General features: G+C 46.8%; 2 protein-coding genes across 2 annotated transcripts in view; one reads left to right on the top strand and one right to left on the bottom strand.

Moving 5' to 3' along the window:
- The first annotated feature begins 10,292 nt into the window (after positions 1 to 10,292).
- On the top strand, positions 10,293 to 19,628 carry AWAT2 (acyl-CoA wax alcohol acyltransferase 2). The gene is made up of 8 exons (XM_011992005.1): positions 10,293 to 10,377; positions 15,719 to 15,829; positions 16,181 to 16,251; positions 16,495 to 16,699; positions 16,934 to 17,108; positions 17,785 to 17,984; positions 18,208 to 18,397; positions 18,541 to 19,628. Exons 1-7 carry the CDS (start codon positions 10,293 to 10,295, stop codon positions 18,360 to 18,362), a joined length of 1,002 nt encoding a protein of 333 aa, XP_011847395.1. The 3' UTR covers positions 18,363 to 18,397; positions 18,541 to 19,628.
- A 1,036-nt stretch (positions 19,629 to 20,664) lies between these two features.
- The window catches only part of EDA (ectodysplasin A), a 101,973-nt gene continuing 94,812 nt past the window's right edge, over positions 20,665 to 27,825 (bottom strand). Inside the window, exons 6-7 of the mRNA XM_011992004.1 lie at positions 26,663 to 26,793; positions 20,665 to 24,785 (exon numbers count right to left, since the gene is read on the bottom strand). Of these exons, the coding sequence (XP_011847394.1) occupies positions 24,534 to 24,785; positions 26,663 to 26,793 (383 nt within the window). The 3' untranslated portion in view covers positions 20,665 to 24,533. The remainder of the gene's footprint in view (positions 24,786 to 26,662; positions 26,794 to 27,825) is intronic.

Genomic DNA, 27,825 nt, shown 5'->3' with positions numbered 1-27,825 from the left:
GAGTCTTCCGGTCCTTGAACACCTGGATATTTATCTCCATTTATGTAGATCTTCATTGATTTCTTTCAGTGACACTGTATAATTTTCAGCATATAAATCCTGTGCACATTTTGTTGGATTTACACTTAAGCATTTCTCTTTTTTTGAGTGATTGTAAATGGTATCGTATTTTTAGTGTTCACATGGTCATTGCTAGTATATAAAAATACAGTTTTAAAAAAATTTATCTTGTGTTCTATGACCTTGCTTAACTAGCTAATTATTTCTAGGAGGTTTTTTTTTTTCCCCCTTGATTCCTTGGAATTTTCTATGTAGACAATCATGTCATCTGTGAATAGGGACAGTTTTATTTCATCCTTTCCAGTAAGTGTGTCTTTTATTTCCTTTTCTTGCCTTATTGTGCTGATTACAACTTCCAGCACTATGTTGGATAAGTGTGGCAAGGGCAGACATCCTTGTTTTGTTCTTGATTTTAGGAGGAAAAGAATTTCGTCTTTCACTGATAAGTATGATGCTAGCTGTAGGATTTTGTAGATGTTATTTATCTAGTTGAGGCCTTTCCCATCTATTCCTATTTTTCTGAGAGTTTTTGACATGAATGGGTATTGAACGTTGTCAATGTTTTTTCTGTATTGATATGCTAATATGATTTTTCTTCTATAACCTATTAATATGATAGATTACAGTGACTGATTTTTAAGTATTGACCTAGTCTTGCATTTCAGAAATAAACCCGATTTGGTCATAGTTTATCATTATTTTTATATGTTGAGGAATTCTTTTGGTAATTTAAAAAAGGATTAAAAAATATACATTCATGAGAGGTATTGGTCTGCAGTTTTCTTTTTTGGTACTGTTTTGTTTAGTTTTAGTGTCAGGGTAAATACTAACTTCACAGGAAGAGGAGGGAAGTGTTCCTTCCTCTTCTATTTTTTGGAAAGAGATTGTGTAAAATCAGTAGTAATTCTTCTTTAAACATTTGATAGAATTCTCCAGTGAAAACTTCAGGGCCAAGAGATCACTTTCTTGGGAGTTTTAAAATTAAAAAATATTTTTCCTTAATAGGACTAATCAAATTATGTATTTCATATTGAGTAAAATTTGGTAGCTTGTGTTTTTTGAGGAATTGGGCCATTTATTCTGAGTAGTCAAATTTATGTATGTAGAATTATTTGTACTATTCCATTTTTATTGTTTGATGTTGGGAGGATTTATAGTGGTATTCCCTGCTTTATTGGTAATTCGTGTTTCCTCTTTTGTTCTTTGTCAGTCTTGCTAGAGATTTGTCAATTTTATTGATCTTTTCAAAGAACTAACATGTTGCCTTATTGATTTTCCCCATTGATTTTCTGTTTTAAATTTCATTAATTTATGCTATTTATTATATTCTTCCTTCTGCTTGCTTTGGGTTTAGTTTGCCCTTCTTTTGCTAGGTTCTTGAGGTGGGAGCTTGGATAATTGATTTCAGACTTTTTGTCTTTTTCCAATGTATACACTTAATGATACAAACTTCCTTCTCAGTACTATTTTAACTGGTTCTTCCATGTTTTGATATGTTTAGTTTTCATTATCTTTCAGTTCAATGTACTTTTTGGTTTTCCTTGAGACTTTCTGGCCCATAGATTATTTACAAGTGAGTTATTAGCTTCCAAGTGTTTGTAGGTTTTCCTGTTATCTGTTAATGATTTCTACTTTGATTCTGATATGGTTTTGGTCTGTGTCCCTGCCCAAACCTCATGTTGAATTGTAATCCCCTCTGTTGGAGGTGGGGCCTGTGGGAGGCGATTGGATCATGGGGGCAGATTTCTCATGAGTGGTTTAGCACCATCCTCTTGGTACTGTCCTTGAGATTGTGAGTGAGTTCTTGTGAGATCTAGTTGTTCAAAAGTGTGTGGCACCTCCCCCAATCTCTTTCTTGCTCCTGCTTCCTCCAAGATTGGAAGTGTCCTGAGATCTCCCTAAAAAGCAGAGTTGCTATGGTTCCTGTACAGCCAGCAGAACCATGAGCCAATTAAACCTCCTTTCTCTTTTGTTTATCACTTACCCAGTCTCTGGTATTCTTCCTTTTTTTTTTTTTTTTTTTTTTTTGAGATGGAGTCTCGCTCTGTCACCCAGGCTGGAGTGCAGTGGGGCGATCTCGTTTCACTGCAACCTCCACCTCCTGGGTTCAAGCGATTCTCCTGCCTCAGCCTCTAGCAACTAATTTTTGTATTTTTAGTAGAGACAGGGTTTCATCATGTTGACCAGGCTGGTCTCGAACTCCTGACCTCAAGTAATCCGCCCACCTTGGCCTCCCAAGGTGCTGGGATTACAGGTATGAGCCACTGCACCCAGCTGGTGTTTCTTTTTCTGTTTTCTCTTTTTTTTTTTTGAGATGGAGTCTTGCTCCATCACCCAGGCTGGAGTGCAGTGGTGCAATCTCAGCTCACTGCAACCTCCGCCTCCTGGGTTCAAGCAATTCTCCTGTCTCAGCCTCCCAAGTAGCTGGGACTACAGGCACTTGTCACCACTCCCGGCTAACTTTTGTATTTTTAGTAGAGATGGGGTTTTACCCTGTTGGTCAGGCTGGTCTTGAACTCCTGATCTCAGGCGATCCACCCGCCTCGGCCTCCCAAACTGCTGGGATTACAGGCGTGAGCTACTGCTCCTGGCCCAGCCGGTATTTCTTTATATATAGCTATGCAAGAATAGCCTACCATAGATTTCTTTGTGGTTAGAGAACATATTTGTATATGATTTCCATTCATTTAAATTTGTTGGGGTTTGTTTAGTTTATGGCCCAGAATATGGCCTATCTTAATGTATGTTCCATGGGCACTTTAAAGAATGCATGTTTTGCTACTGTTGGGTGGGGTGTTCTAAAAATGTTTAGATCCCAGTGGTTCATGATGTTGTTGAATTCTTTTATATCTTGCTGATTTTCTGTCAAATTCTTACGTTTATTGTTGAGAGAGGAGTTTTGAAGTCTCTGACTGTAATTGTAGCCTTTTCTATTTCTCCTTTCAGTTCTATCAGGTTTTGCTTTTCATATTTTGCACCTCTGTTGCAAATCCTATACATTTTAAGATCTTTGTATCTTCTTGGTATATCCATTCTTTTATCATTATTGGAAGTCTAGGCTTCCCACTCAGTCTTTGCTGGTGGGGGTGGGGCCACAGTTGTTTTTTCTCTGGTTATGGCTGGCGTAGAGTGATTATTGTCTAAAACTTTTCTGTCTTGCTAGGCTAATTCATTCCTAGTCCTTTGGCTGGAGAAAACAGGCTTTTATAGGGGCTCTTTTTGTCTGTGGCTGTTAGTGTATTTTTGGTTGCTGGCTTCTTTAACTTCAAGTCTACATGAATCAAAAAGAAAATTCATGTCTTTCCTCCTGTCCTGAAGACCCTATGTGGTCTGCCTTCTTTCCACTTTTTGGAGTCTTGTGTTGTTTTGTATATAATATCCAGAGTTTTTAGTTGTAATAGCAAGAGGAATAAGGCAAAGGATGTCTATTCCATCTTCTCCTATCTTATTTGAAATAAATGGAACTATTTCACACTCTCCCTTACTGGCATTTGCATGTTTCAAAGAAATTAAATACTGTGACTTAAAATGAATCAAAGCAATGATAATTTTAGAAAACCATTATGCTGATCCTGAAAGAGACATCTTTTGGACTTTGATAGTGTGATAGCGATGGTCATGTAGAGTCTGCTTGTTTGCTGCAATCAAGATAGCTTTTTGAGATTCTGCAGAAGGAATGACAGGTCCCTCTGAATGTCAAACCCCATTGTGTGGGTTTGTTTTTGTGGCCTGAAGTGCAGAAAAACCAGCTTTGCAAATGTTGAGCTTTCCTGTCTGTAGTTTGTGTTAAGGAAACCATAGTTATTATAATATCGAATGTGCCTTTTCCAGCTCTGAAGTGAAGCCTACTCCCCCAACACATAGTCTCCCATCTGGAGATTATGATCCAACTTCCGAAGCACAGGCTTTGCCTTTTAAAGTCACGTGTCTCCAGCAATGGATGAGCTGCCTGCTCTTCAAGCATCTCTCTATGAATATAATTTCTCACAAGTGAGCTTTTGATAAGGATTAGATGGCAGGGAGTTCAAGGTTACCTCTTCCAATAATAAGCACTAGGAATGGTGATAGGCCGTCATGTTGATTAACGGTTATGCTTTGCCAGTCAGTGAGGTGGGTGGAGAAGAGAATGAGTCCCTAACTTCCAGGGGGCTGTGATGATCAAATGTATGTGAAATGCAATGCTCAGTGCCTGGCACCAAAGAGGCCAGTAATACATTGCAGTTTCTTCCCTCTACCATACCTCAGTCCCCACCTCCCAGCTCCTGTTCCCCATTCTGTATCCCCACATCCACCCTTTTACCCTTATTTCTTCTCACATTCACAGGTCACCAGAGATGGCAGTTTCCATGGTAATCAGGATCCTCATTAGTTCAGAGTTTAATGGTCTCTAAGTGTCTGTCTGGATTGAGTTTGTAGCCTACATCAGAGGGAAGTTTCCAGTGAGCTCAAGGGCTGTTGAAAAATTGTCAAACATAAGCTAACACAACCAAGTTCTCCTAACTAGACACAATAGCACATGTGTTATTTGAATCTAAAGAGAGAGGATGTGAGGAAATCATCCCATCTTGTCCTGGGCTTACAGTTTCTGGGCATCTAGAGAATAACTGTCTTCCTTGAACTTGCCTATGAGGGATTATATCACCGGACTGTAGGTGTTGGAGTGTGAGTCATGAGTCAAGGGATACAGCAGATTGGGCAACAAGGAGGCAACCTCACTGAAGGCTTTTGAGTAGATCACTGTGGATTTACTGTTTCCTCATCCTCCCACGTGTCCCTTAAGGCTCTGGGGCCACATGAGCTTCCTGCTCTGTTCAGGCCTGGTTTCTGTGCTGCCCCAACCTTGTTCCTGACCCCTCTCCTATGCCGACCCCCTTTGCTCATTCATTCAATCAGTCGTTGAGCCACCATTTATCAGCCCTGCAATGTTCCAGGCACTGTTCTAGGCACTTAGGATGTAACAATGAACAAAATAGAGGCTCCTGATCTCAAGGAGCATACAGCCAAGTAGGAGAAGACAGATTAAAAAACAACTACAGAACTGCATACAAAATTGAAGCTGACCTTTGGAAGACAGGTTCCTAGTCTTGCTCTTGATTAGTGTTCTAGCCTCTTTTCTCCCTCTGTCTGTCCTCAGCAATGGTCTATGTACCCGGAGAAGCTTCTCCTGTTCCCTTTCCACATCTGCTGAAGGATTGCATAAGCATTCCCGGGAGAGTTTGAGACTTGTTACTGTCACCAGTGGCATGAGGTTGGAGGTGAATGTGAATGTTTGGGAAAAAGTGGCCATGTGAAAGCTGCCAATCCCAGGAGCCCTTTGGAAACAGGAAAGGTACATGTTACCCACCAGAGCAGAGGACAGTGACCATCTCCAATCCTCTGAGTCAGAAGAGGCCCGCTCTGGCACTTTCAAACTGTCATGCTTGATTTTCTTTGCCTTCCATCACTAATGTCCTGCTTTGGTTTCTTAGGTAGGCTCCCATACCCTGATCATTCTTAGTTTGCTAAATGAGAGAAAGCGAGAACTGGCCCTTGAACCAGAATCAGAAGAGATGAGTGGGCTGGCAGTGGGTGCTGGGCATGCAGGAAATATCCCTCAGCACAGTGGGGACTCTGCTGGAAGAATCTGAGTAAGCCGTTAAGCGCAGGAGATGGAGGCTAGCCTGATTTCTGGGGCAGCTGAGAAATTGGGGATGACATTCAGACTTCGTGAGCCACTGAATGGGGTCTGCTCTCTGGATGTGCCAGACAAGGCCCGGCTGTGGCTGCCAGGGTGTGCCAACTGCTTTGACCACGTGATCCCGGTCTGATCATAGGGTTGCCAGATTTAGCAAATAAAAGTACAGAACCTGGTTAAATTTGAGTTTCAGATGGACAACAAATAATGTTTGAGTAGAAGTATGTCCCATGCAATAATGTTTTAGTGTAAGTATGTCCCAAATATTGCATGGGACATACTTACACTCAAACATTGTTCATGGTTTATCTGAAATTCCAGTTTAACTGGCATCCTGTTATTTTACCTGACAACCCTACCTGGACAGAGTAAAAACTGCTATGTAAAGGAAGAATGACTGGCTTTATTTTTCATCTGTTTCCAGGAGCCTAGAGAGTAGGACCAGTGAGGTTTGAGCCTGGGTCTGAGAGCATGAAAAAAGATTTCACTGGCAGGGGTCTCAATGAAAGCCATGGAGAGTCTTCCCCTGAGTAGCTTGGAATTATTAATGGAAAACTCCAAGAACCCTTCCAGCTTTGACCATCTCTGAGTCTCAGAAAGTCCAGGAATGTTGTGAGGATAGAGTGGAGAGATGGTGGAGGGGGATAGGACTAAGGACTGGAAGCCCCCACACAATCTTGACCACTTCTCTGTTTGGTGTTAGGATTGGGGGGGGGATGCACGCAGATGCATCAGCTAGGTACATGGCCTTCTTTCTGTGGACGAGAAGGCAGGGCTTCCAAAATGTCCAAAACATTCACCCTGCCATGGCTTCTGCTCCAGAATTTCTGCCATTCTTTCTCCACAGTGATGCTGTTGGAGGGAAGCCCATTCTGGGACAGGTTCAGTTTGGCTCTGGGCCTTCACTCCTCAGTGCCCCACTGTATCCTTCCCACCCCTTCTCTCAATGGCAGCAACGGTGGCAACCTGTGTTTGGACACCATTTCACAGTTCACAAAGTGATCGACCATCTATGACTTCTCTGGATTCTCACATGTCTGAGAGTGACCATTCATTATCTCCTATTTAGAAGTGAGGAAACCAAGCCTCAGAGACTTGCCCAGTGCCATATGGGCCAGGCCTCCATCCACTCAGGCATTTTCATAACAATTGTCAGTGAGTGGCTACTGTGTGACCTGTGTTAGGGGCTGGGCACGTGAGAACAGTCAGACCCAGAACCACCCAATTCCTGCCCCTGAGAGCTCCCAGACCAAGATGGGAGAGTGAGGCATCAGGGGCAGGGGACAGATGTGTGAAGAGGTGGAATCAACACAGTTCCGCAAGGCCAGGCTTGATACAAATGAGGCCCGTCTCAGGAGTGTCTCAGAGGAGGGAGTGAAGTGGCCTCTCAGTCCCAGGCCTTCTTCTCTGGTAGGCAGCTCTTCCTCTCTTTTCAGGCTGCTGCGGTCTCCACTCGCTGCCTGGGTCCTGGCCCCTGGAAGTGTCCTGGGACTCCATGCACTTGGCCCACAGCCCAACCCCAGCTGTGCTGAGTTGGCTTCTCCTTGGCAGGCAAGTGCAGATCCTTCCCACAGGGCCGTACAGAAAGTTATTCCTCTGCCTCGTCCCAACTCCAGCCCTTCTGCCAAACGGTCTTTTGTGGAATTCTATGTTCACGGAGAATCCAACTACTTCTCTCCATCTCCACTGCCGCCAGCCTGGTGTGAGGCACTGTTATCTCTCACAGGGGATTATTGTCGTAGCCCCTCAAAGGTCTCTTCCTTCTTCCCTACCCTTTAGCAACTTAAGTCATTCTGACTTTTGTCTGCTCAAAGCTCTACAGAGGCTTCCCATTTCGGTCAGAGTAGAAGGCTGAGTCCTTATGTTGGCCTACAAGGCCCTCCATGAGCAGGCCTTTGCCAGGCTCTCTGCTCTCTGCCGTCACCTACTCAGTTCTTCTCATTCACTTGATTCAAGTCTTCTTGCTCCTCCTCATGACCTGCCAGGGACACCTTATTTCAGGGGCTGTGCCCTTACTGTTTCTTCTGCCTAGAACATTCTCAATCCAAATTGCCACACTGCTTGCTTCCTCATCTCCTTCAAGCCTTTGCTAAAATGCCACCTTCTCAGCGTGCCCTTTCCTGATCACTCCTTTTAAAATTGTAAAGCCTGCTCTCCCTGCCTGATCCCTTCCCACTGCCCAGCACTCTGCATCCATCCCTCTTACTCTGCTCAAATGTTTTTTCCCCGTAGGTTTTATCACCTTAGAACACACTATAGAATTAGTTAATTAATTAATTTCTATCATTTTAGTAGAAGGAGGAAGTAGACGGAGGAAGACAAACTTCCTCCACCAGAATATAAACTTCACAAAAGCATGATTTTTTTTTTAGTTTGTTTTGCTGCCCAGAATGGTGCCTGGTATATATTATGTCCTCATAATAATTAGATGTTGCATTAAGACACCCTTCCAGGCTTCCACCCTTCCATGTATTTGGTCTATAGGACACACCTGGCTGGACTTGGTATCTTTCACACTCGCATATCTCCCATCACACACAGACTTGGAGATGCCACCTACTAATGTGCACATACAAACATGTGTTGACAACTAGATATGTATTTTCCCTTTGTATATATATGCTCACAGGCAAAGACCACATGTGCACATGTATGTGCATGAAAAAAAGTCGCATTTGTAAAATTTTTTTTTTTTTTTTAATGAGACAGAGTCATGCTCTGTTGCCCAGGCTGGAGTGCAGTGGCAGGATCACAGCTCACTGCAACCTCTGCCTCCCGGGTTCAAGTGATTCTCATGCCTCATCCTCCGGAGTAGTTGGGATTACAGGCACGCGCCACCATGCCCAGCTAATTTTTTGTATTTTTAGTAGAGACGGGGTGTCGCCATATTGGCCAGGCTGGTCTCGAACTCCTGACCTCGTGATCCACCCACCTCAGCCTCCCACAGTGCTGGGATTACAGGAGCGAGCCACTGCATTTTTTTTTTTTTTTTTTTTTTTGAGACACAGTTTTGCTCCTGTTGCGTAGGCTGGAGTGCAATGGTGCAATCTCAGCTCACCACAACCTCCGCCTCCTGGGTTCAAGTGATTCTCCTGCCTCAGCCTGCCGAGTAGCTGGGATTACAGGCGTGTGCCACCACGCCCGACTAATTGTGTATTTTTCAGTCGAGATGGGGTTTCTCCATGTTGGTCAGGCTGGTCTCGAACTCCAGACCTCAGGTGATCCACCTGCCTCGGTCTCCCAAAGTATGACCTTGAGGGAACTCTTTTTTCAAAATTCTATTATTAAAAAATTCAAACCTACAGAGTAGTTGAAAGAATCATACAGTGAACACCCACCACCTAGATTGCACAGATAATATTTTGCTGTGTTTGATTTATTACATATTTATCCATCAATACATCCCTGTATCCACCCATCAGTATATTTTATATGTATTTCAAAGTAAATTGCAGACATCAGCACTCTTTTTTTGTTTTGTTTTTTTAGAGACAGGGTCTCACCCTGTCATCCAGGCTGTAGTGCAGTGGCATGGTCATACCTCACTGTAATCTCTAATTCCTGTCCTCAACTGATCCTCCTGCCTTGGCCTCCCAAAGTGCTGGGATTACAGGTGTGAGCTACCATGCCCAGCCTAGTATTCTTCACCCCTAAACACTTCAGAATTAATGAGAGTTCTATATTTGTTTACTTTTGAGGTAAAATCCACAGGCAGTGAAATGTACAAATTTTAAGTGTATACTCACTGAGTAATGAGGTTTTGATCTGTGTAACTCAAAGTCCTATCAAGACAGAAAACGTCGCTGTTACCCCTAAAGATTTCCATCATGCCCCTTCCTAGTCAATCCCCCAGCACAGGTAACCACTGCTCTGATTTGTTTCACTACAGATTGGTTTTGCCTATTCTAAAATTTCATGTACACAGAATAATATACCCTAACATTTGTTTCTTCTTTCAATAACAGTTTTATTCAGTACCTATGATAGCTCACAGACATACATGTGATGTCTCTTCAATGTGAGTAATGAGTTCTCCCAGACTGACCAAAAGGCTGAAGGTATTTCTAAGGCCTGGCCTGTGACCTCCTTCCCTTTGCCCTCCAATCACATTGTCACTCAGAGATCATAGACAGTTGGGCCTCAGAAACAGAAATGCAAGTCCTGTGTCCCATTTGAGCCCTGGGCTCCCTCCTGCCCATCACCCTCCACCATCCAGACTGGCCCTGGAGGCCTCTTGTCAGCTGCACGCCTACACTAACTTCCCACTCCAGGGCTTCATCCACATTTCTCTAGCCAAGTGTGCAAAGGAGTGTCACAATCTCAGTCCAGGCAATACCCAAGTGGGTAAAAGTACAGGTGAGTGGGCAGCTGGAAGGAACAGGATAAGCAGAGGCGTTATGTGGTCCTGTAATTTTGTTGGGGGGTGGTGGTACAGGGGCGGAGACTAGGCAGGGGCTGAAGAAGAAAACATTAAGAGAGGGAACATCACAGACTCCTGAGCAATCAGGGCTGGGCAGCTGAACAGCGCTTAACTGGAGCCACTGGGACGCTGGGCACAATGTTCTTGCCCTCTAAGAAGGACCTCAAGACCGCCCTGGAGGTCTTTGCTCTTTTCCACTGGATCTCCATTGCCTTTATTATCAGTGAGTCTTCAGCCTTTGGTAGGGTGACCAACCATCCTGGTTTGCCTGAGACTGAAGGATTTTAGGGTTGCAGGATGTTCAGTGGTCAAACTAGGGTTGTTCCAGCAAAACCAGGAAGGTTGGCCATGGTATTTGTGGGATCTGTGAGTGTCCCTGTGGGCATATGTGTGTGTGCATATGGGTGTGTGCCTATGCAGGGGTGTGTATATGCGCGTGTATGCACATGGGTTTTGCTGCAGGTGTGAGCCCTCCTGGGTCTACATTGGGGTGTAGAGGGCATGCTTTGGGAAGATGAGGAGCAGTTCCACTGAGGCTAGCCAAGGAAAAGGGCTTAGCTGCAATCACAGGGACTCAAGCAAACCACCAGTGACAGACAGTTGAGTCAGGTGGCAGACTGAGGCTCTGGAAACCTCGTCCAGAGGAATTTGACCATTTATCCATCCATGTCTTCCAACACCTACACTACGAACACTTGGTCAAAGTTATTTCTATGCTGGCCACTGTGTTCTAAATGCTGAAACAAATCATTACTGTGGGAAGGGGTCCTAGAAAACATTCTCGCCTTTCCAGTGGTTCAGGTGAGTACCGGCTGGAGTCAGGGACATGAATTAAGTGACCTTGTAAACTATCTAGGAATAAAGAATGCAAGTAGGCCCTGGTGCACAGGGCTGCCACAGAGGCATGCCAGTGAATAGGAAGGGTGGGCATTCCTTACCTCACCTCACTTGTTTTCAAATTCCAGGTCTACTACTTACTATCTGTGCAATTGTTAGCAAGGTATTTATCCTCTCTGAGTCTTATTTTCCTCATTTGCAAAGTGAGAGCATTCAGGGTGTATTAATCAGGATGGTCTAGTTATGCCGTGCTGATAAATTTACCCTGAAATCTCAGTGGCTTAACCCAGCAAATGGTTACTTCTTGTTCATGCTGAATGTCCAACATAGGTTGGTGGGAGTCACCGCTCACTGTGGACACTAATACTCAGGCAGATGGAGGCACCACCAAATTGTGTCGCTGCAAAATGGAACTTGAGGGATTACCACAGCATGGGAGGGAAAGTGAATGGAGAACTCATCCGCAGTCCTTACTACCTCCACCCAGAAGTGACAGGCAAGAAACCATTAGCTGTCGCCTCACTTTGAACGTCCTTAATTACTGATGAGATTGAGCATCTTTTCATCTTATCAGCAATTAGTATTTCTTTTTCTGTTAACTGCCCATTTATGACCTCTGCCCATTTTTCTCTTGAATTTGAGTTGACTCTTGAAGGACAAATAGGAAATAGACGAAGAAAGGAAGAGCATTTGGGGCAGAGAGTGGGCAACACATGGAAAAGCTAGGATGGCAAAGGGCACATAATGCATTCAAGAAGCTGCCAGTGGTTAAGTGAGGTGGAGGGTGAGAAGTACAGAATTGGTGTTCGATAGATATTGAATGAATGAATGAACAAACAAGAGAGGGAAGAAGGAAGAGACTGGAGAAACAGGCAGGGAATAAATTGTACAGGGCTTTGTAAACCATGGAAAGGAGTTTGGACTTTTTCTGAGAGCCATGTGGAGCCATGAGGGAGACTGACACAAGGTGATGGCATCAAAGATTACTCTAGCTCTGTAAAGTAAACTGATCATAGGAAGATAGAAGTGAAAGGGGCAATGCCAGGTAGGAGGCTGTTGCAGTAATCCAGATGGCAGTAATTTGGACCAGGCCATTAGTGATGGTGATGCAGAGAAGAAGAAAGAAGAGGGGAGATTCAAGAAATTGGAGTCGAATTAATAGGACTTGAAGATGGGGACAGGGCACGAGAGAAATGGAGGAAGCAAGACTGAGGGATCAGGTCCCAGTGTGAGGTGGCAGGGGCGCAGGTGGAGCGGAGAAGGGTTAAGGAGGAGAGTGGCTGAAAGGGGATGAGTCCAGGGACAAAATGGACTCAGAGGACTCCTAACTGGAGTTTGACTTTGGGTATACTAAGAAGTACAGAGAGGGCAGGCAGAAGAGCTCTCGGTCCTGGCAGCAGACATGGGCTGCCAGTGTTTGCCCCTTTCTCACTAGCTCACATAGGGCAAGTGGGGCAATGGCCCTTCGGAGGCCTCTCAGCTCTTCACTCTAGGAGTGCAATTGAATCCATTTGGACCGTAAAGGCCTTGAGAGAAGGCCCTCCCAATAAGTGAGGGAAATAGGGCAGATATTGGTATTTTAGTTCCCATGTTGCAGATGAGGAACTGAGGCTCAGCAACGTCTTTGGTCACACACAGTAAGTGGCAGATCCAAGATTCATCACATCACAGGGCACCCTACCTGAGGCCACACTTACAAGATGTCCCCAGCACTGCCTAGTTTTGAGCAGAGCCTAAAGGAAACTGGGAGGTGTCCTCTGGACTAGGCTCATGCCTCTCTTTACTTCTCGAAGAAGTCAGTAGTGTCATATGGTGCTTATCAAAACCCAAGAACTACTGGCCTTTGCTCCACCCTTAATGCTCTTTCCCAAGGCAGTGCTTTTCAACTTTGTTGGTTCTTTCTTCAGAAATTTACTTCCATATTTCTAAATCTTATTATTTGTTGATGTAACAATTTTAGACATTGTCTATTGACTTCCTAATATGGAAGATGAGAATTTGGCTGTATACACTATCACTGGAACTTCCTCTTTCCCCATCCTCCCAAAATTGTTATAGCACAGGTTTTGGTTAAATGCCTATGACTAGAAAATATGATTCATAATTGAGCTATTTAGTCACCAAGATTATATTTCTTTTCCCGTGGAATTTCTTGTTTTCCCTGAAGTTAATAATTGCCTCGTTTTATTTTATTTTTAATGTAATATTTTAAAATCAATTTTTGAATCTAAGTACTAAATATTTTTTAGAAATAAAACTTTTTCTACTTAACATAAGGATTAAAAATACCTAATTCCAATCCTAGAAGTATCATCATTGCAATTTGACAAAATAATTTCAAAGTTTATCTGGAAAAAGAAACCGTTGAGATTAGAAAAGAGGAAGCACAGTTGTGAACGTTCCCTATGAAATGTTGGGCAGAAAACTGTTACATAAAAAGCTTCACAGACTCTAGAATTCACAGATAAAATTATTGAGTACAGGTCGGTGGCAGCGGCTCATGCCTGTAATCCTAGCACTTTGGGAGGCTGAGGCAGGTGGATCACTTGAGATCAGGAGTTCGAGACCAGCCTGACCAATATGGCAACACCCTGTCTCTGCTAAAGATACAAAAATTAGCCAGGTGTGGTGGTGCACGCCTGTAATCCTAGCTACTGGGGAGGTTGAGGCACGAGAACTGCTTGAACCCGGGAGGTGGAGGTTGCAGTGAGCTGAGATCATGGCACTGCACTCCAACTTAGGCGACAGAGCAAGACTCCGTCAAAAAAAAAAAAAAAAAAATTGAGTACAGTGGTCTTGAAACAGGCACACAAATTTAATATTTCATAGTGAAGCATCCTAAAGCCATTTAGGGGATGAGTTTCTTACCACAAAGTATCAGGAAAATCGTTCATTTCATTCAGAAACTCTAGTTGCAGCCTTACTCATACCATGCACTGAAATGAATTGTAGTTAATTGCTTCATTTTACGTTTCTTTTGTTATCTATTAGAAATCTATTAGTTATCACAAATTCACCCTCTGAATCTCTGCAGACATGTCAATCTCTCAGTATGGGCAAATGCAACAAGAATCTAAGTCCCCCCCATCATTTTATTTCCTTTAGAACATCGCTGCTGGAGCTCAGCATCTTCCTGTTACAATTTGGCCTCATGCACAGCTGTCACCTTCAGGGCCCTTGAGGCACCTTGGGTGCAAAATTTAAGAAAGTGCTCACTCTCAGGGCTGTGCAAGTGATGGGCCAGTACTTGCATGACCTGAGAGTGAGTGTCTTGCTCAATGTTGTGCCCTGGGCACCTTGCTCACCTCTCCCTATCCCTGGCCCTGCTTGCTGCCCTCCTTCATTGGGTCATTTTTTTCCTGGATTCTATGCCTTCCTCTTTCTTGGTTTACTCCCTCATTTTGGTGAAGCACATTCTCCAGTAGTTTTCTGAGACAGGAGCATGGGAGACAAATTATCTGAGACTGTGTGCATCTGAAATTGCCTTTATTCCACTTATATACTTGATTAATAGTTTGACTGCTTATATAATATCTTAGCTGTGTCTAGTGTAAGTATTTGAGTCTAGAGTCTGTTTGGTTCAATTTTTCGGGGAACAATCTTCCCATCATCTAGTTGTGTAGGGGAGGAGAGGGAACCTGGGGTTCTAATTCCTTGGCAGACTTTCAACCTGTCCTCCAGTTTTTCTAGCCCTGTGCCTCATCCCTGCCTCTTGTGGCACCTGATGCCTCCAAATTCTGAATCTTTCCTAGATCCTCCAGTGCAAATAGGCTCACATCTTGTAGGCATCCCCCTTCAGGTAACTAGATTTTAATTTTTTTGTTCTAAGTCAGTTACCCCCTCCTCCATCTGCTGTCCTATATGGAAATGTTTTGCTAATATCTCTTATCTGCTGTTGGCATCTCATTAATTCTCTTTCTCCTTGTGCATCTATATTTTAAAAAACATTTTAATGATAATTTTCATGGTGCTCCAGCAAGAAGTCAAGGCAAAAACTTGTGTTCAATCTACGATGTTCAATTTGAAATGTTCTCTGTCTTTTCTAACCTTTTATTGACCTACTTTCCCAAATAATCTTACTTACGGCTGCCTTAAAAACTGAGTTCAGTAATAATTCTGAGTGTGGCTCCCTATGACTCATCTCTAGTAACTCTTCCTAACTACACTAACCTACAGCGTTCCTATCTTACTGGAACTTAATACAGCCCAGTACCTTATTCTATTCCGGTTTGTATTTTTCTTTGTTTCTTTGCCATCTGGTGTGCTCCCAACTGGGCTGAAGGTGGGTTTGTGCTTTCCCTGGTATTCCCTTAACTAATGCCTCAGAGAGAAGATATGGAGAGTGGGATGTGAATTGGAGGAAAACTGTTCCAGGATTCCCCACCTCTGGTGGCCCACCACTGGCTCACTGCCACTGACCACACTGCAGGCAGAGCCCAGTGCAGTGCTGGAGCAGGGCGCAGGGAGGAGAGGGCTTACAGTGTGAAGCTCAGCTAGGGAGGAAGACACCTTGCCTTCTAGACCTGAATCAGGTTTCCAAGACCAGATAGGAGAGGGGGCTGGGGACATGGGCAGGTGGGCCAGGTGCTGGGGTGAAGAAGTGAGAGTGTTGAGTGGGTATGTGTGAGAGAGAGTGCATATGACTTTGGGATGGACAGAACTCCAGAGATAGGGTAAGTATGAGGGACCGCTTGAAATTCATTAACTCTGGTCTGGGCTTCCTGCAGCAACCACTGTGACCATTGTCAACCTCTACCTGGTGGTGTTCACACCATACTGGCCTGTCACTGTGCTTATTCTCATCTGGCTGGCTTTTGACTGGAAGACCCCTCAGCGAGGTAAGGGTCCTGCTGGTGCTGTGTTGCCACATGCTCTTTCCCCTTCTCTCATCACAATCCTGAGAGGCTCTGGCCAATTCCCAGACAGCCCTTTAGCCTGTCCCTCCTCCCTGGGCTAGAGAGGCTGAGGGAAGGGGTCCTTTTAATGTGGTAGAAAGGCCCAGATCAGAACTGGAGTAGGTTAGGGGAGGGGCAGCTAGTGAAGCAGAAGCTAGGCCTGCCCTAAATTGCCCTGATATGCCCACCTTCGTTGCCACTTAAGAGGCCAGGAAACAGCAGGGGGTGAGAGCACCCTAGGGCAGGCCCACAGTGGGAATGGACAAAGCTTGGCTGCATTGCCTCTGTTTTCAGGCGGCCGCCGGTTTACCTGTGTGAGGCACTGGCGCCTGTGGAAACACTACAGGGATTACTTCCCTCTCAAGGTCAGTAGCCCCAGGTCCCCACTCAGGCCTGGGCTCAGCCCCGACTTCAGTGCTAGGAGTTGGGTCAGGCTAGGGGTGGAGGGCGCCATCCACATTGAAGCTCTTGAGAATGACGCCCCCTGGAGTTGTACATTGGGCAATCTGCATGGCTAGACCTAGCAGTCCTTTTCTTTTCAGATCTCTGCCCAAAAGAGGAGTTCTATACCCTGGGGATAGCCCTCCTGATTCTGCTTTCTTCCGCAGCTTCTGAAGACTCATGACATCTCCCCCAGCCGCAACTACATCCTCGTCTGCCACCCTCATGGGATCTTGGCCTGTGGATGGTTTGGCCACTTTGCCACAGAGGCCTCAGGCTTCTCCAAGATATTTCCTGGCATCACCCCTTACGTGCTCACACTGGGAGCCTTTTTCTGGATGCCTTTCCTCAGGGAATATGTAATGTCTGCAGGTAAGTTGGCTCCTAGGACACAAAGCCAAAGAAAAAATGGCTCCCCAAGGGAGAAGTGTAGGGGGATGCATGAGAGCAAGGCCAGCTCCCGATCCCCTCTGGTCTGAAACAGCTATCATAGGCTCACCTGCCTGATGTGAGGTTCTTTGCACTGTCCCTCCTTTGAAGCAGTAGAGAGGAAATGTAGGGGTTTGGGAAGTGGCCAATGGCTGTTTGGCTTTTTCTATCCACCAGGGATCTGCTCTGTAAGTCAATCCTCCATCGACTTTCTGCTGACTCATAAAGGCACAGGCAACATGATCATTGTGGTGGTTGGTGGACTGGCTGAGTGCAGATACAGCCTGCCAGGCTCCTCCACCCTGGTCTTGAAGAACCGGTCTGGTTTTGTGCGCACGGCCCTTCAGCATGGGTAAGGACAGCTCCAGTCCAGGCTGGGGGAAGGGATCCAAAAGTGTTGCAGGGAAAGAAGAAGACGGGGTTTTGAGGAAAGGACATCCACAGAGAGAGAAGGAAGTATACAATACATTCTTACGAACTATGGTCATCAGGAAGATAATTTTTTTTTGTCAATTAAAAAAATAAATAAGTTAAAAAAAAAAAAGAGGGAGGAGGAAAGCCACCTCTGGGTTGAAGAGCTGAGACCAGGTCCTGGAGGCGTTTCTGCTGAAGTAGAAAGGGCAGAGGGCCAGCCCTGAGCCTGTTCTCCCTCACAGCAGCCTCTCATCTGGGCCGGTCCCTCTATACAAGGGGACTGGCAACAACTCTGTCTCAGAGAGAGCCAAGCTTAGCTTGTGTTAAAGTGAAGAAAATCAACTGGCATGGCCCTTGGGTCTTACCTTCCACCGTTTCAGACCCAGGGGTTCCCAGGAGGGTCTGAGCTTGCCTCCTCCTTTAGCTTACTACTGCTTTGCCCCCACAGGCAGCCAGGGGTAGGCCATGGAGCTCCCAACTTGGACCTAGGCACAGCTGGACTGAGGTCTGGGAAGCCTGTAGGCAGACCCAGGGATCACGGGCCGTCAGCGTGTCTGGCATTTGACAAAGTCCCTACCTTTCTGGGCTTCACAGGATATGCTTTTGCTCTGCAGGGTGGCTCTAATACCTGCGTATGCCTTTGGGGAGACAGACCTCTATGATCAGCACATTTTCACACCTGGTGGCTTTGTCAACCGCTTCCAGAAGTGGTTCCGGAGTATGATACACATCTACCCCTGTGCTTTCTATGGACGTGGCTTCACCAAGAAATCCTGGGGCCTTCTGCCCTATAGTCGGCCTGTAACCACCATTGGTGAGTGGGCCTTTCTGCTGGCAGCCTCAGTCTAGGACACAGGATCTAGCTCTGAGGCTGAACCTCAGCTCTGACTCTGCTCAGAGGCAGGGAGGCTGGCTAGGATGAGTGGCAGCTTTTTGAGGTGAGGATGGGGATAGTCTGGGCTTGAGGCCTGGGGCCTATTCTGAGGAATGAGCTATTCTGATGCTTTTCTCTTTTCCTTCATTGTCTCCCCTGGCAGTCGGGGAGCCTCTACCAATGCCCAAGATTGAGAATCCAAGCCAGGAGATCGTGGCTAAATATCACGCACTCTATATTGATGCCCTACGTAAACTGTTTGACCAGCATAAGACCAAGTTTGGTATCTCAGAGACCCAGGAGCTGGAGATAATTTGACAGACATCCCCAGCAGCCTTCATCCTGGCTGGAAGGTATGGACCCAGTGAGAACAGGAGGACAAGAGTCACCTATGGGGCTCCCGCTCCTGATTTGACCAGTCCTCCTTATGGGGAGGGCCTGTTCATTTGCTTGTTTTCTGCACTCCTTTTCCCACTTCATTTCTTTTTCCTTCCAGCTCTTTTCTGCCCTTTCTTTGCAGCTATAGGAGACAGTCCCAAGAAACAGGGAAGAGCCTAGGGGAGAGGTGCCCTGAAGGCACTTTGGTGCCAGCATTGAGGAAAACAATGGACAAAATAAAAAGCCCATGTTCTGATACTGCGTGTGCACCCACTCCTCTGTTTCGAGGGCTCTGGGATCCCTGCGCATGTCTCTCCTTCTCTAGCTGTCAAACAGCCCCATCTCCTGGCATTGAGCCCCATCTCCTGGCATTGAGTCCTACTTCCTACGGGAGTAGGACTGGGACCTGCAGAGCCAGTGGGCTTTGAGTTCAAGCTCCACCAACTTCAAGCCACGTGACTGTGGGGCAATCAGTCACCTCTGAGCCTCCTTTCTTCATCTATAAAATGAGACTAACAATCTGTCCCCTGCTTACCTCAAAGGCTGTTGGGAAGATGAAACAATATTGGATGTGATTGAACTTTATAAACTGGAGAGCTACGTGAACCATTTTCTTTTCCAACCATTTTCCTCATTTCCTGTCCCTGAGCAAACAATGCCCTAAATACCCTCTGCTACCCACTAGCCCGCACTCAGTTTCCGCCTCATAAAGCTATAACAGAATAGGTTGGACTCAGGCCTAATTTTCTCTGTTGTTCCCTCAGCAACTTGCCTATACTTGCGTGGCCCTATAATTCTGCCCTTTGTTTGAGAGTCAGCCAGCCTGCTCAGGATGGAAACGAGGCGCCTGGCTTTTAGCAGCCATAAAGAACTCTCCTTCTGAATGGCAAGTCTCTCAGACTCTTGGTCTAATGGCTGTTGCAATGACAGGCTACAACATTTGGCTCACAGCCCTCTCATTCCATTCCTCTTGGGTGGGTGCCATTTGGTCCAGTGATTTACCTGCATTACGTTCGTCAGTTTGGTCTACAACATCCTGCGTGTTTACTGCAGTGTGAGCTGCTGCCTCTACCCTGGGTGCCTGCCTCATGTGATGATTTGTATACAGTGGCCAAAGACATGCTTCTGCTTTTCTGCTGTCTTTGTTACTTGTTGTGCCAGAGATTACATTTTCCCTGAGCTTCCATAAAGTGTTTTTAAACAGTCTGCAGCTTTCCTGTGACTGGTTTCCTTAAAACAAAACAAAACAAAACAAAACAAAACAAAACAAAACTCTAAGGTGCCTAGAGGACCAGCCTGGGCTGCAACACCCAGCCCATGCATACCTGGCCATTGCAGATTTGTCGTGGTCTACTGTGTGCACATTGCTCCACCTATACGATGGCACGGGGGTGGGCCCGGGGAAGCCAAAAGATTGGTGGGGGCCCGGGGGGAAAGGTGCTGGGATTGTGAAAAGCGTCAGACCTCTCTTGAGCTACGTGTTCTTGAGCTGCTATCGGGTCTTCTTCCTGTGAGCCTCTTCCCTATTGATTTTAGCTCAGGATGGATGGAGGGCAAAATAGGCAAATACTACTTTTCCAGGTAACAGCAGCCTTGGCTGGGAAGGAATCAGACCAGGCTGGCACACTTACTAGTTGGGTAACTCTGGGTGAGTGACTTAAATTCGTTAAGTGTTGGTTTCCTCATATGCAAAATGAGCTGGAGGCTGGGTCTACCCAAGCTATTTGGGGCCCAGGCCTGAAGTGTATTTTGTAGATGCCACATTCTTAAGCTGAGAGTCAGTTCTGTGTATTGCTGCCCCCGGACAATGTTCCTTGTGGTAGGACATCTAGCCTGCTTGTCATGTGGTCACAGAAGACCTAAGGCAAGCTTGTCTACCCTGTGGCATGCGGGCCAGGACGGCTTTGAATGGGACCCAACACAAATTCATAAACTTTCTTAAAACAGTATGAGAATTTTCTGTGACTTTTTTTTTTTTTTTTTTTTTAGTTCATCAGCTATCATTAGTGTTAGTGTATTTTATTTGTGGCCCAAGACAATTCTTCTTCTTCTGACCTAAGGTAATGGGGATGTGGGAGTGTGGTCTGAGGCACAGAGAGGATGTGGGATGTTCCACCAGGAAATTCAGACCATCTTCCTTCTGTTGCTGCCTCTGAAATGGGTGCCTTGGTCCTTCCCCTAGCTCATGTGTGGCGTCATTTGCAAAGAAGCACTTAACATGTAGGAAGTGCTCACGCGGATATCAAGAACAGATAGGGAAAGCGCTTTATTTGCAAAGAATAAACCATTAATTTACACAAACTTACATCCCAGTTTATATACATTATATATAGTTTATATACACAGTATCTCACACTGGATGCTGACCCCCAAAAGCAGCATTGGGCCTGCTCCAGGCCATTCTCACAACAAAGCCCACCCCCTAATATCAGAGCTGGAGGAATATAGAAATGACACACCCCGAGCCCTCCTGGAGAGAGACCTGAAATGGATTAAAAGACAAAAATCAGCTTTATTCTTTGTGCTCACAGGGCCTAGAGGAGCCTTCAGGCAGGGATGGGTCCTGAGGCAGCATTACAGTAGCCTAAGGACTTGCTGGTACCGGGCCAGTCTCCTGCTTTCCAGTCCAGAAGCTAGAGCTGGGAGAATGCCTTGAGAGGAGGAAGAGTTCTGATGAAGGCTGCAGCTACTCCCTGCCTGGCCAGGCTCCTGAAAGGGCCAAGTACTTCCATCCTGGAGTTTGTGGGTGGAAGAAAGAAGATGGCCATGTGGGACAGGAACTGCTTTATCCCCTCAGTCTGCTGACTCTAGAGGTTGGGGCTTGCTCACCACTTGGGGCAGGTCATCTTCCCTCTCTGGGCCTCAGTTTCTACATAAGAAACAGGGTGGAATCTAGGTTGGGCTAGATTCCCTCTAAGGGCCTTTTTAGCTCTAAATTTCTCTGAATCTATTTGCGTCCACAGGAAGTTACATAAACACACACGCTCATACATGGATCAAAGTCTTTGTTTACCTCCAGGGTTCCTAGCTCTTTCCTGTTCAGTAAAAGAAATTTGGCTCAGGATGGACGAAGCGGGAAATAGGCAAATACTACTTCTCCAGGTAACCAGTAGCCGAGCAGCCTCCGCCAGCTGTCTTTTGTGCCAGCTTGGCTGTTGAAGCCCAAGTAGCTGGCAGAGACTCCTGCCATGCAATTCTCCTTCAAACCTCTGTCATCTGCTTGCCCACAAATGTCCTTGTCCCATTCTCCATGCTAGCATTGGTCCTCTGGCAAACTCACACCAGCATAATTCCAAACTGTACGTCTATTTGCACATTCTCTCATCAGTAAATTGTTTTGTCACTTTGCCGCCAATGACTTAGCAGCAATAGGGCTCCCCAGCTACCTATTGCTTCCCTCATCATCCCTTGCCCCCTGGAGTTCCTTTGGAGGGTTCAGAATGAATCAAGGGTCCAGTGGAGATCTTATTTCCTTTATCATTCCCTCCATGTCCGGAGAATAGAATGGTATCAGGATGCCCTTTAGGGGCACAATTAGGAAGACTTTTCCTCCTCTCTCCTCACATCTTTCTGGCCTCAGAACCAGTCCTCTTTCAGGTCTTCCCTCCATCCCTGAGAGACCCTGGTAGTATCAAAGTCTCTAAGGTATGGTGGAAAGAGATAAGGAGTCACACTAGTAGTTGTGGGAAGCAAGCTGGCTCCTGTAAGCTGTCTGTAGGGTAATGGAAGGAGGACCTTGCCCACAGTAGGGGCTCCACACATGATGGTTGGCTGGTTCCTAGGATGGGTGAAAGAACATAAAGGCCACCAGCTCTGTGGGTCCCAGAGGCCTGCTGCTTCAACAAGGTGCCAGAAAGATTCTTCTGAACACAAGAGCTCTAAGGTTGATGGCTGCTTCCCAAAGGAATGCCTGACTCCTTTTGCCACAGAGCCCCTGGCAGCCAAGAGGACAGGTATTACCGTCGAGGAATGAAAACGGGCATCTCTGGGTTTCTCCCTAGAGCCCTCAAGGATTTCAGTTCCAAATTACCACTTTTATTCGTTCTCTCTAGACCTCAAATTCCACACAGTGCTGTGGTATAATGGAACAACTTTGGAGTCAGACCTGGCTGAAGCTCCAGGTCTGCGGCTTAAACTGGTCAAAACGCTCTGAGAGTGCTACCTCACTAAGCCTCATCTAAACAATGATGTTTGTCATATTATCAGCCTTGCCTTCCTTAAAAGAGAAAATAAAGGAGAAATTATTTTCCAAACATGAAGGAGAGGTTCTTGTTGGTTTCTGCTACAACTGCAGGCTGTCCAAGGCACTTTATAGGAGTTAGGGACAGACACATGCCTGGAGTTCACCTCACCTTGGGTTGCAAGGCTGTTGTTAGCAACCAGACAATGGAGGCCTAGCCCATCACCTCTCACCCTGACCCTTGAAGGGCCAAGCAGTGTGGTTGCTTAGAAAGGGAAGGCACAGCCGAGAAATAAGTACCCTCTGTTCTCGATGAATTTCAGCTGCCTGAAGGAACTTATTCCCCATCTCCTGAAAAGGAAACACATTTCAGGAACAAGAGGAGCAGACTGTACAAGGCTGGCCTTCCCAGGTTTGGGCTGGACCTAGCACTCAGAAGCCAGGCTGAGCCAAGGCACTTTGAAGTAAGGCCCTCGAGGGTCCTACCACATGATCTAGTGGGAAGCTTGGGGTTTAGGGAAAGGTGCATTTGGACCTGAACTAGGGGGGCAGATCCCTGCTCAGTGCCTAGACACTGGCTTCTCCTGAGTCTGGCTTCACAGGAGCAGCATGAGCATCTGTGGTGACCATGCTCTGCTATGGCTTTTTGAAGCCAGAGTGAAGAAAGACTGGGTCAGTATGGCATCAGCAGCTGGCGTTTCAGGTAAGGCCTGGCCTAATGTCCACTTGTGTTGCAGCAAACTGGAACAAAATCCCTCTGTCCTATCCTCACCCCTTGCCCTTTCTAGGCCAGGTAAAAAGGCTCTGCCTTGCTAATGCCCAGGAGCAGCCTAGGGTTTGGGAATTTAGAAGGCTGTGGTGAGGGCCACCTGCTAAGAGTCACAAGTACTAGAAATGGAAGGGACTTCTGGAGGTCATCCAGTCCAACCCTTTGTCTCCAGACAGAATTGATTAGGAATGGATGAAAAACATTTGTACTGTTTAATAAATGAAAAATTCTCTTTGTGCCCAGGTAAGCTAAAGAATATCCCAGACTCACATGAGCACAGGTCCCAGGTTAGGCACCTGTCTCAGACAGAGGTAGGCTCTGTGGAGAAAGAAGGCAGGAGTTCTAGTCAGGCTGGGAATGGGGGCAACTAGGTGACCCCAGGGAGTTTTCTGAGTGTGGAGCACAGCTGTAAATAACATGAGAGACGTGTGACCCAAGGACGGATTCAGGGTCTTATGCAGGCAGGTTTGTGGCCATTCCCTGTGATTGTTCCAAGGCAGAGCAAACTTCCCCTTCCCAAAGCTCAGCAAGCTGCCACAATGTAGCTGTCAGCCGGAGTGGGAAGAGCACTCCGACCCTCCTGCAGGCCACAGTATAGAGCAGAAAGAACATGCCCACTGCCAAGGATGCTCTCTTGGCAGGTTTCTCTCATGGTCTCTTGCCAAAAGCACCTGCCTTTTCCCTCTCTGGCCTTCTCAGGCTGCAATGCTACCTTCCCACTCCGCTCCCACCACCACCCTACCCAAGAGAGGAGCAGCAGCCCCTTGGGGTCAGATGTCCACCCCCAGAGTCTGGAGTGCACCTCTGCTCTCTCTGGCCTGCTGCCCTGGATCCTCATTTTAGTGCAACAAACAATAGATCTGACAACAGGGACCTCGGGGTTGAAGAGTCACGTCATAAGCCAGTCAACATGGAAGCAAAGAAGGTCCTGCTTCATGTAAACCCTGGGGCTCCATCAACTGTCCTGTTAACTCAAGGTCATTCTGGAAAGTCAAGCAGGCCTTGTCACCCTGGAGTCACTGGGGAATAAATAGCACTGAGGCATTTCTCTCTGTGGCTGCAACACCAATATACCTCACTCCACAGCAGCACTTAGAGGTTCTGGGAGTCCTGGCTCCCAAACCCAGGGAAGGGGCACGGACAGAGGCAAAATGGGGGGAATCTAGGATGCAGGGGCTTCACCCAGCCTGATGGCCCCAAAGAAGGTGGTGTGCTTGCTCATGTTGATGGAGATGTCAGCGTGCACCATCTTGACGGCGATCTTCTGCCGGGCTTTGAGGAGGCAGACGCCTGCGGTATAGCAAGTGTTGTAGTTGGTCTTGCCCGTCTCGATGCTGCGTGTGCACTGCAGGAAGGGCTTCTCATCCACCACCACCTCATAGCTGGCAAAGTCAGTGAAGTTGATGTAGTATACCTGAGTGAGAGGCAACAAGAAGGGATTGGGGAAGAGAGGAAAGAGAGGGTGGGGGGCCCTCCCTGTGGTAAATTGACAGAATCTTCTCAGATGAGCTGCCAGCATACCCCATGGATGGGGCAGTGCCATGTGAAGGCGTGCTAGCTGGCCAACAGGAAAGGCAGGGTGACAGGCGGATGCATTGCCCTTCCCCTAGTCCATGGGGCTCAGCTGGTTGAGCAAACTTTTCTTACAACAGCACACCTGTCGTAAACTCTGTAAGGCTAAGAACCATGCCCTATTTGCAGCTTCACCGTGCCCCTGTACCCCCACCCGCCCCTGCCCCAGCTCTGACACGAAGCAGAGTGCCCTGCACATAGCAGGTGTGCACACAGTGCCGTAGACACAAACCGACTTCCACCCTTGAGCCCCGCGGACTATTTGTGGAGAAACTTAGAAGTCACTGATTCCCCAGAGAGGTCATATAACAACTTGCGATTTCTTCAGCTCCTTAACAGAAGCTTATTCAGCTTGCACCACCCCTCCCCTGTGCCTGGACTCCCCTCACTGATTCACAGTACCCCTTGAGCCTCCCATTTGATGATTGAGGAAACAGGTCCAGAGAGATGGAGAGCTAGCTACCGCAAACAAGACAAAGAATTTGGAAAAGCCCAGGCCCCTGACTTTGTGGCCAGAAGGAAGCACTAACTTATGCTCAGTGGCCTAATGTCATGGGGATTTTCCCAGCCTGCATGGGCCACTCTCAATTCTCTCCTAGGCTCAGAAAATTAATTTTTCCATCCTTCACTACCCTTATCCATCATACCTCACACCAAGTTGTGATCTGCCCTCCCCCACCACCGCCCCCACTGCCCCCACCACGTGGAGCTTGGCTCATAGGACATCAGGGTTATGCCCATGTGCCCCATGGGTGTTGGGACTCTCAGATATCACTGTAAATCTTTTTATGAAAGGTCACTCCCTCCATCAGCTCTTCAGCTGGGAACAGCATATTTGGGTGCCACATATGGATCAGGACCCAAGCTACACCGGGGTGCTCAGTGTGCCTAGCAAATGCTTGTTAGCCCACCTTTGCTGGCCGCTCTCCTGTGACACCCATGTGTTGGTTCCATAGTCCTTCTGCCCACCTGCCTGCTTGCTGCCCACCCCACAAAAGTCCCAACCTCATGGCTCATCTTCCTCTATCTCCAAGGAGCCATCCCCGTGGAGGCAAACAATCGGGGAATGGAAGTAGATGGACACTGGCGGACTTGGGGAGCGGGCCCAGGGCAGGAAGAGGACAAAAGCAGAGGGAGAAAGGGCTGGGAGAATAACAGCAGGAAGGAGGCAAGAATAGAGGAATAGAAAGATAGGGAAACAAATGGGAGAAAGAGGAAGGAAAGACAGTCAGAAATCTTTTTGAGGTGGAAAGAAAGTCTGCAGGAGCACTATTCATTATAACGCCCGAGCCAGCAGTGTTGAGGGGAGGGGTTCTCAGTAACCCTGGAACTGACTTTCAAAGAATATACCGAGACCAAGTTCAAGTTTGGCAGTGGAGCCAAACAGCTCGGAGGGTAAACAGGGGCCTGAGGCCCTGCAGGAGGGAATCAGATGGCAGAATGTAGGAGGGGCCTTTTTCACAGTTTTTCAATAATATTTGGCGAGGGAAAAACAAAACAAAACAAAACAAAACAAAACAAACAAAACAAAACAAAACAAGCTGGCCTCCTCTCTCTTTCCTTCTTTCAACTCCCTCCCAGTGCGGCCCTCCCACCCCCTCACCCAAAGCAGGAAGTTAGCCATTGGATGGTCTTGGCTGGCTCCACAGTGCCCCTATGTGGTCTGCACCGGATCTGCATTCTGGATATAAGAAGAGTTAGGCCTAAGACCGTACTCACTTCTACCTGACTATAGATGAAGTAGGTGCCGTCCACCAGTACCTCCAGCTCCCCGCTGCGGGGATGTAGCTTAAACACCTTGGGGTTCATAGTGATGCGAGACCAGTCATTGAGCACTCCACCTGAAAGATCTCAGTATGAGAGAAGGGCAGTCACTCAGTACATGTCAGAATAATCGAGGCAACAGAAAATAAATACCAAGGAGTTCACGACCCCCAACCCTATCCCAGTGCAACCAGGGTAGCCTAGAAGGCCAAACTTTAAGAAGAGCATTTGAAAGCAGAGAAGCTGTTCTGTTTGTAAAGCAGCTGCCAGGCCTGCTTCAGGGCTCCTGGGCTCCTGTCTGTCTTTATACTTCCTTTCTTGACCCTTGCATCTGGAAGGGTCTTTAACCATTACCTTCTAGCTGGAATTTGCCGGAGGAGGATGAGAGTGGGCATGCTGCCCTATTTTCTTTGTTGTTATGGGGCCTGCACAGGCAAAATTCAGACACTGAGTGGCAGGCTAGGTCTTATTATTCAATTTTACTTTCCCAGTCAGAGCTCCTGAATTCCTCTTGTCTCATAGGTTCATGGGTTTTCTCTTTCTCCTTAAGAGATTCTTTTTTTATGGTTCTTCCACACCCACAGCTTTCTGGAAAGCCTCCCTGGGAGGAAACCACTCAGCCCACTGTCTATCTGGAGAACCTTAGGGATTAGAGATGATTCAGACTCCACGGCAGCTGGGGCTACTGACCACCAGTACCAGGGCCCCATAGGTGAGAGGGATCCTTATGAGAGTGAAAGACAGACTGGCAGGCTGCAACAGAGCCAGCCGGGAGGATAGGAGCCGAGGCACCCTTGGCAAAACATCTGTCTCAGCTCCACCCCAGGCAGGGGTGGAGGGGCAGTCGCATTCCTTTGGACAGTGGAAGCCAGCGTGTGAGGGTGGAGGAAAATCTTCTCTTTCCATCCTGCAGAAAGAGGAATGTTCCTTCCCACCATGAGAGGAGGACATCCAAGCCCAGGGAGCCTTTTCCCTTCTAAGTCATCCATCCTGCACCCAAGAAATTATATTTTATAAGTCCATCTTTGGTCAGTTTCAGTAGGCCTGTCTCTCTGAGGGATGAGGAAACAGGTTTTCTGGAAAAGGTGACCATCTTTCCTTGAGGTGGTAAGTAGATG

Source organism: Mandrillus leucophaeus, unplaced genomic scaffold, assembly GCF_000951045.1.
Source record: "Mandrillus leucophaeus isolate KB7577 unplaced genomic scaffold, Mleu.le_1.0 Scaffold401, whole genome shotgun sequence".
In the NCBI taxonomy this organism is placed as follows: domain Eukaryota; kingdom Metazoa; phylum Chordata; class Mammalia; order Primates; family Cercopithecidae; genus Mandrillus; species Mandrillus leucophaeus.
The sequence above is the reverse complement of the archived record's forward strand: the minus strand, read 5'-3'. Positions and strand labels throughout refer to the sequence as shown.

What these genes read in the sequence shown, in the direction of transcription:
- AWAT2 (XM_011992005.1), top strand. Translation starts at nt 10,293, where the DNA reads ATGTTCTTGCCCTCTAAGAAGGACCTCAAGACCGCCCTGGAGGTCTTT. An exon ending in GGAATATGTAATGTCTGCAG is followed by an intron (nt 16,700 to 16,933) that starts GTAAGTTGGCTC and finishes TCTATCCACCAG; the next exon opens with GGATCTGCTCTGTAAGTCAA. An exon ending in TCGGCCTGTAACCACCATTG is followed by an intron (nt 17,985 to 18,207) that starts GTGAGTGGGCCT and finishes CTCCCCTGGCAG; the next exon opens with TCGGGGAGCCTCTACCAATG.